Raw genomic sequence first — 8,841 nt, 5'->3', positions numbered from 1 at the left:
CTTAAATATCCAATAATGGAATGATTATAAATTATGCTTATATTCATATATGTAGCTTTTAAAAAACATGTTTTCTATGAATAAAAGTGTTCATTATATATCATGAAGTGAAAAAGCAACTTGAAAAATTGGATAAAAAGCATGATCACAATTTTGTAAATATATGCAGAATAATAAATGAAAATAAAATACACCAAAAGGTTGATAGAGCTGATTGCTCATTGGAATGACTACAGGTAAATTTTGCTTTCTTTCATTCCTTTGTATTCTGCAGATTTCTTTCGCAATGAATTTATGGTAAATTTATAATTACATAACTTGTAAATTACAAAAAAAAAATTCACAGCATACTTTATAATAATTTTTTAAAATCTGTCTTGTCTTCTGAAAGTCATCACAGATTCCTCAAGGGAGAGGCCCTCCTCCAGAGACCTCTCGATTAACAAGCACCCAGCAATGCTGCCAGTTCGCTCTCCTAACCCGTTTTCTTTTTGCTGCTAGCTGTCTTAGAAAGTCTCTCTTCTCATCAGATAGGCCTAGAGGTGCATCTGACGCTCTCCTTCTCTCTTTTACTTTCACCTGTGGTTCACCGTGCCTTAGGAGATTGCCTCCCCAGACCCCCACACCACCAAGAACCTGGCAATTAGTACAGACGGGATGCCCTAGGGAACCAGGTCCCCAGGAGCGCTCAGTAGCATTCTTCTCTCACATAATTACCCAGACCACGGCAAAAATCAGCACCCTTCCTAGGCCGCCGCTGGAGGCAAACGAAACCAAGATGGGTCAGGGTTAGGGTACGGTGACGCTTCTTTCCCCAGGCCCGCGACGGAGGAGAAAGGGGCTAACTCCTACCAGCGGGGGGCCTCCGAGTCGCACCTGGGGCGGGGCGCGGGCGGGTCCTCCAGGGCGCGGGGGCGGGCCCGAGGAGGTGGGATGCGGGGCGGGGCGCGGGCCGGAGGATGTGGGGCGTGGGGCGGGGCAGAGCGGGGCGCGGGGCGGGGCGCGGGCCCGAGGAGGTGGGGCGCGGGGCGGGGCGCAGCGGGGCGCGGGGCGGGGCGAAGGGCGGGGCGCGGTCCCGAGGAGGTGGGGCGTGGGGAAGGGGGCACCAGGGCAAGGGGCGGGGCAGAGCGGGGCGCGGGGCGGGGCGCGGACCCCAGGAGGTGGGGCGAGGGGCGGGGCGAGGGCCCGAGGAGGTGGGGCGTGGGGCGGGGCGGGGCGCGGGCCCCAGGAGGTGGGGCGAGGGGCGGGGCGAGGGCCCGAGGAGGTGGGGCGTGGGGCGGGGCGGGGCGCGGGCCCCAGGAGGTGGGGCGCGGGGCGGGGCGAGGGCCCCAGGAGGTGGGGCGCGGGGCGGGGCGCGGGCCCGAGGAGGTGGGGCGCCAGCCGGGGGGTGGGGCGCCGGGCGGCGCGCGCTGCCGTCCCCCGCGCTCCTCCCGCGTACGGCCCCTGAAGTCCCTGCGGCGCGCGGCCAGCCCAGCTCCGGCCCGCCGCACTCGGAGCCGGCCCGTCGCACTCGGAGCTGCCCCGCCGCCGAGCCAGCGCGGACTGGGGCCGGGCGGACGGCGGGGGCTGGGGGCGCTGCCCCCAGGAGTCTTTTTGTGGCCCCAGAGGAGAGAGGGCAAAAGCGAGGCTGACCGGGGCCGAAATCATGAACCGGAGTTTTCACAAGTCTCAGACCTTGCGCTTCTACGACTGCAGCGCGGTGGAAGTCAAGAGCAAGGTAAGCCCCCCGGGCCAGCCCAGCGGCTCCGCAGCCCCCACCCCGGCAAATGAATGGGGCGCCCCGCGGAGGAAGACGGGGGCAGTGTGGGAGGCGACAGGCGCCGGCGATAACTTTAGAGCTCCGCGCCGCGCGCCGCTGCGCGGGGTCCGTGGGATGCGCACGGGGGACCCTGGCCGTCCTTCCCGCCCCCCGCGTGGACACAAAACCTGGCAGCCCCGGGAGGGTCCTGGTGGGGTTGCGGCGCCCAGAGGGGCGAGGGCCATCGGGCGGCGGGTGCGAGCTCTGAACCCGCTCTGCGGGAGCTGTTCTTTTGTTCCACGAGCTGGAGGCGACCCGGGCGCGCCACACGTTGGAGGGGAGGGCGGCGTTTCCGGGGCGAATTGGGGACCAGGGATTCTGGGCCGTGGAGGGGCCTCTGGGGGCCTGGCCCGGGGGATGGCCCTGGCTGCGTCGCCTCCAAGGCTGTGAAGGAGGCTTGTTACCGGCGAGGAGACTGGCCGCCGGCTCCCAAGCAGTGCCCCCGACCCCGGCCCAGACCCCAGCCCCGGGTCCGGCGCTTCGTACCAGACCCCCAGGCACCGGTCGCCCCCCACCCCCGACCCAGACTCCCCCGGGCGCGTCCCCGGCCCAGACCCCCTGCAGGCGCGGCCCGGACCCAGACTCCCCGCCCACCCCCTGGCGCGCCCGGCCCCTCCTGCTGCCCGCGCCCGGGCGGAGCGTGCCCGAACTTGCGGGTCGCAGTGCCTGTCTGGGTAATTGGTTGATTGATAGAATCTGGCCCTTCTGCTTCGCGGGGGCAGTTCCTTCGTTGCAGACACTTTTGTCTGAGAGGGTCTGGGTGGCAGAGCTCGCCGGCAGAGGAGGAGCTACAGTTAGTTGTTCGGGGTCCTGTGGGAGGGGCCCCCCAGGCCTTTTGCTAGCTACTGTCTGGCAGCCGAGGGGCCCTCCAGCCCTTTCTCTCTGCGCACCCCAGTTCTCGGTAAAGCGAGGCGGCGCTGCGGGTGGGGGGAAGGGGCCGGGCCGCAGAGGGGCCTGACCCCCAACTCTGCGCACACCGTGAGCAGGAGGTGGGAGTTCCCTCCCAGGTGCATGCCCCCTCCCCAGAGTGCCCCAACCTTTGGTGTAGCTTTCCAGGGTGTCTGCAGAGGACTGGGGGGGGGGGGTCCTAGCAAGGGCAGGGGCGCCTCTTGAACGCGCTACAATGAGTTGCAGGGTTTTCTTCTCATCTTGGGGTACAAAGACTTTTTCTGAACCCCTCATTTCCGTTGCATCCTGCCCTTCCCCCTGGATGCTGATGACCCCATCTCACACCCATCTCCTCTGGAGCACAGGAATGCGCCCACCCCCGAATCTGGTGTGCCAGCTGGGGGTATATGAGAGGACGCACCCACAGACATGAGTAGGAGGGTTCTTTAGCTCCGTGGAAATGCCACTTTCTAGAGCTGCACCGTCCAGTACAATGCCCACTAAGTGCATGTGGCATTTAATCTCGTTTAACTTTTTATTTTGAAATCATTGTAGATTCAGGAGCAGTTGTGAGAGAGAATATGGAGATCGTGTGCGCTTTGCCCAGCCTCCTCCCACAGTAGCGTCTTGTGTGAGTGGCACAATATCGTGTTCAGGCACTGACCTCACGGGGCTCAGCAGGGCGACATGCCCCTGCGTGCACTCAGGTCGGTCCACTGTGTGCCCACCAGCACAGTCCAGGCGCAGGACAGTTCCAGCCCAAGGGTTTCTCTGCTGTGCTTTTACGGTGACTCTGTAACGAAGATGGATTAACACTAATGCTAAGCTATCTGTCCCTGCTGCTCAGTCGCAGGTGTGGCGGGAGACTGCCTCATCAGACACACAGCTCCAGAGGGTTGGAGGCCCCAGCAAGGCCCTGGGATGGATCTGTGGGAAATGCCCGTGCCAGGCCCTACCCGGCAGTCCTGCGCAGGGGGCCAAGGGGGGAGCATCTGCTTTGCCTCCCCTGGGGGGTGTTGGCCCCCCTGTCTCCTCCAGCTCCACTCCGCAAAGGGTGTGGCCTCTCACCCTGAGCATGGGTTCAAGTTCAGATGCAGCAATGCTCCCTCCAGGTGAGTGGGGCAGAGGCGATTTCTGGTTGAACTTGGGAGTCTTTGGAAGGGCCACACCGACCTGGACCCTGACCCTGCTGGTCTTGCTCTCATGCTCCACCGCCCCCCCCCCCCCCCACTGCTTGTCTGGAGGGTCCATGTGGCTCTTCTTCTGTACACAGCCTCCCACTTACCCCTTCGTGGATAATATTTGTTACCACAGAGTCCCTCTCTGCAGGGAACCACTGTTGTCAAAATGCAGGGGGCAAAACTTTATGACAGTGATGTCTTCCCTCAGTCTAAATGTACCACCATAACGCCCATGGGTTTATTTGTGGGGAAAATGGCAGCCAGAAGCTGGGTCCAGCCTGGGTTCTGCCACCTACTGCCTTTGTGAGCTTTCAGGCAAATCATTTAACTCTCCCAAAGCCTCAGTTATCTCATCTGCAAAATAGGCATTATACTTGTCCTGGATAGCTCCCAAGATGAAACGAGAGCACTTTGCGTTCAGAACTGTGGGGCAGGGTCCTTTGGCAGTTCAAAATATACACTTGGAAAACCATCTCAGATCCTCTCAGAATTTTTGTCATTAACCACCTGCTGCAGATGGTCAGTTCCCAATGCCTGGGGCAGGTGGCTCTCCCCCGTTATGTAGCCCCTTACACGTCCCCAAACATTTTTATTTTAATCCCAGTGATTCATCTGTTTCTCCCCGAACCAGCAATGTGCACTTCTTATTACCTAGTTCTGGTAACAGCGCTGCCCTTTTTCACACTTAGCTTTGACTTTTGCCTCTCCTTCCACAAGACCTGCGTGGGGGTTGGGGGGCGCAGATGTTTAGGGTAGGGTGTTTCAGGCGGAGGGAAGCTGGGGCAAAGGCCCAGGCTGCCTTAGAGGGTAGTAGGAAGGCCAGTGTGGGGCTGGGGACGGGTCTGCAGGGGCAGAGTCACAGGAGATGAATTATCATGTGAGCACCACAGTGCAGTTGTGAACCCAGCAATGCTTTTAACTATGTTAGTATTTTGTCAATTCTGTCATCTGCATATTCTTGAAAAATCTAAATGAGCACAGTGTGTCCCTTCTCAGCAGTGTGCTCAGCTGGAGCCCACGACCCTCTGGTAGGAGGCCCAGAGTTCGATGAGTCAGCATCGTCATGATCGGGTTACTTCAGACTCAAGCATAGATGACCTACTCCTTGTGGTCTCACTCCACACTTTGCTTGGCCGGGATGCCCCTGCTTTGTGGCTTCCTCCACCTGAAATGCTTCCCCCGAGAATCTGCCCTATCCTGAGGACCCTCTAGGACAGCCCTTCTCCTACGGAGCTGTTCCCAATGCCTGCACCAGGCCACACTCCCTCGATCTGAGCCTGTTTTGGTGTTTCTGGTCGTCTTATCGTGCTTGTCTTGATGCTGGGCCACGGTTATGTTCAGAGCACAGGTCAAGGCTTGTAGCGCCCACTGTGTCTGGGGAGAATACCGCCACTGAAGGTCTTCATCCTGTTTGTGCCTCCTTGTTTAAATAATGCCGAGGATTTTTTTGGATTCTAAATAAATACGTTGTCACTGTAGGAAATTTAGAAACTACAGCCAAGCACAAGGAGTAAACACTGTTGGTAACTCTCCTGTTCAAAGATGGCCACTGTTAAATGTGGCCTGTGGCCATCCGATCTTTCATATCCGTGTACGCTTGCATGCATTTTGTTTTACAAATTAGGATCACACAGGTACATTACTTTCTAGCCTGCTTCTCCCTCCAACTTAACAGTGTATTGCAAGTATTCTTTCATTTCCTTAATATTTTTAGAAAATATTTTTAAAAAATGCCTGTGTAGTATTCTATCTCATGTGTAAACCATAATTAATTTAACTAGTACCTTATTTGGGTTACTCTCTTTTATCCGTAGTAAACATTGCTGTGAATAACATCTTTATATTTAAGTCTTTATATAAAGATTTTTATAGAATATACATATATGAAGCATGTAAAGATTATTGATTCTATTAAATCAGTGCTGAACTCTTATTGTTTCTTTAGGGCAAATCCCCAGAAATGAACTTACTGGGTGAAAGGTATGCACGTTTTTAAGGCTTTGAATACATATTGCTAAATTTTCCTCCAGAAAGTCTCTTACATATATATAAATATATGCTGTTTTATATCCATCTGTCTCTCCTTTTAGCACTGGGTATTTTCTCGTTCTTTTCCAATTAGATAAGTGAAATGGTATCTCATTGTTTTAATTTGTGTTTCTTAAGTTACTAGTGTATTTCTAATTTGTATTTCTTAAGCTACTAGTTATTGGCTATTTGTGTATCTACTTTTAACTGCCTGTCCTGCATGCTTTTCTCTATTGGTCTTTTTATTGAGTTATTGAGTTATGAGAGCTGCTTGTTCACAGGAGGTTTCCAGCTGGTGCTGGAGTGACTGGTCTCAAGGGTGCTGTGGCCTTGCCCCAGGCCTCAACCCCGGGCCCTCTGGGAAGGAGTGGGTGGGGTCCTGCTGGTGGGCTGGCCAATGCACCGGCCAGCCAGTTCTGCTGGGACAGCCAGGCATGCAGTGTTTTGTGTCAGCACACGTCCTCTGGCCCCCAAGACCTCAGTGCTGGCTGAGGTGGTTGGCTGCCATGGCACTGCGGGTGCATGCTTTTCCATCTTGCTTGAGGTGGGGTGGCTGGTGGGATGGAGCCCAGGCCGGGCCTCCCCATTGGGTGGCTGGGCACTCGCCTCCCGTGGGCCAGCCTAGAACTGCCTGGACACGGTTTGACTCACCAGTGTATGTCAGCTACACCCTTGTAAGCTTCCAATTTTGTGTATTTGTGCACGTCTGTGTTTAAACAGGTTTAGAGACTTGATTTAGGAAGTCACGTCCAGAGGAGGCTTCTCAGGGATCCAAGGGGGAGTCAGTCTGGTGGGCACCAACGGTGCGGCCCCCGCAGGAGGCTGCCAGCCTTGGTGGGTCTGTGGCCCGTGGGCAGCCAGCGCCCCCTGGCCTTCCCAGGGGTGCCCCAGCAAGCGGGGTGAAGCCCTTTCCTAGGACCTCCGGCGTGTGAGGTAGAGGCCGGAGTTCACTTTCAGGGAAGGGAAGGAATGTTGGGGCTTGGGAGACACGGCCACTCGAGGTCTCAGAAGCTTTCACGTTTGTGAGTCACATCCCCGAATCAGTGCAAAGGGGAAAGGACCCTGCCTGTTTCCCATCGGGTGGTCTCCGGACCTCCAAAAGTAGCCAGGAGGGAGCTTGGAATGACAGCAGTGGAGCATCCTGGGTGGTTAGACTTGTTCAGCTGGCTGTTTACAGGGCAAATCCGCTTCCTCTCGTCAGATTTCTACGGGTGAACCCAGAGAGCCAAGGGAGGGGCTGTGCCTCCCTGGTGGCTCCCAGCTTCTCCCAGCACACACCTGCGGCCCTGCTCCGGGGCTGCCCCAGACACCAGGCTACGTGGGGTGGCCCAGGCTGGATGCAGCCTGTGGTGCAGAGGGCGCATTCTGAAGTATTTCTTAACATTTATTTCATGCTCCCCCTACATATGTGTGTATATGTGAGCCAGACACAGTTCTGAGTACATTGCAATTGCAAATAATAGCTAGCTAATCTCCATCACAGCGCTGTAAATGGGTTCTTTTATCACCCCCGTTATACAAGAAAGAGACGACACTGAGTCACAAGCAGCCTCACCTGTCGAAGGTCATGAAGCTCACATGAGGGACTGGAGCCCAGATAACCTGGCTCCAGAGTCCATGATTGGCACTGCTAGCTGCTGGTGGAGGCCATGAAATCCAGTCCAGGATGCCCGTGCAGATGTCCCAGCTCACTGCATAGGATGAGGGGCCCCTCGGCTGTCTGGATTAGAGCTGGTGAGAAATAGCTGGGAGACTAAGTCTTGTGCTTTGGGGGGAGAAGTTCAGTTTTCCTTGCATCACTATAAAAGGTTCTTGCTACATGGCCTCAAGGGAAGTCCTCTATTCAGTAACTGTTCTTAGAAGTCTGATCCCATCTACCTATTCTTTTCTTTATTTGTTTGCTCATTTACTGAGCAACTACTATGTGCCAGGCACAGGCCCATGTTGGGGTTAAAGGGTACCCAAGACAGACAGCATCCCTGGTCCAATGAAGGTTCAATCAGGTAAACGGGTAGATTTGGGGGTGGGGGAGTCTTTTGTTCTGTTGGCCAAAGTGTCACCTAATCCACAACTTTACATCCCTTTAAAATCAGAGGTTTCTGGTGCAGGTGGGCTGTCCCACACCCAGCAGGGCCAGTCAATGTGCTCGGGGCCCCCTGGAATCACTCATCTGTCTCTGCATCAGCAGCGGGCAATGCCTGTGTGGTTGGTTTGAGACTCTAGGCCATGTCTCCGTTGTTCCCAGAAGTAACTGGGCTCCATTGTCCACTTTCCCTCATACGGGGGCTTGTTAATCCTCCCCACGTATGCTGGGAGGCCAGAATATTAACTGCATTTCTCATTAGTATGCTCCAGGGAAACATTCAGCTTCTAAAACGTAAAGAGCAGTATTTTGCATATGGTAGGTACCCAATAACTGTTCCTCGAGTTGAATTCAGATGAGAAAAAACTGGATTTTCCTGGTAGCTACCAGTTCAGAAATGATCTGTTGGGATACTTTAGAAAATAACTACTTTTGAGGACATTGACAAATACTTGATTCGCCAGTCAGCTTACTCCTAGGGCGTCCCCAAGAGGGGTCAGTTGTCTTGCCCTCCCTCCTGTGAAGGTCACTAATGCTCGGCCACGGCCAGGAGGGAGAGAAGGGGAAACTTTGGGAACGAAGAACCCGTGTTGCGTTTCTGTTGCCCTTGGCATCTCGGCTCCCGGGGAGCGTGCTGGCGGCCAGCTCTACGTCGGCAAGGATGGCGAGCACGCACCACTCCTTGTGGTCACCCTCACACCTCTTCTGTCGGTGCTCCGAGGGCCCTCCTGGAACAGGGGCAGCAGGACCACAGCACTTGTCACAGTGTGACATCGGTTCCCTTGGACTCCTCCCACTCCTGGCCGTTCCTGTCTTCCTGGGACCCAGGGCTGTGCTCTCCTGCCCTGCCCCAGCATCCTCCC

The 8,841-nt window shown here is 55.8% G+C and overlaps 1 protein-coding gene across 1 annotated transcript in view; it reads left to right on the top strand.

Moving 5' to 3' along the window:
- Positions 1-1,495: 1,495 nt before the first annotated feature.
- Positions 1,496-8,841, top strand: part of PARD6G (par-6 family cell polarity regulator gamma) — a 63,380-nt gene continuing 56,034 nt past the window's right edge. The window contains exon 1 of the mRNA XM_045527573.1: positions 1,496-1,717. Within this exon, the coding sequence (XP_045383529.1) occupies positions 1,646-1,717 (72 nt within the window). The 5' untranslated portion in view covers positions 1,496-1,645. The remainder of the gene's footprint in view (positions 1,718-8,841) is intronic.

This window comes from Lemur catta, chromosome 16, assembly GCF_020740605.2.
Source record: "Lemur catta isolate mLemCat1 chromosome 16, mLemCat1.pri, whole genome shotgun sequence".
In the NCBI taxonomy this organism is placed as follows: Eukaryota; Metazoa; Chordata; class Mammalia; order Primates; family Lemuridae; genus Lemur; species Lemur catta.
This window is presented reverse-complemented; position numbering and strand designations above follow the sequence as displayed.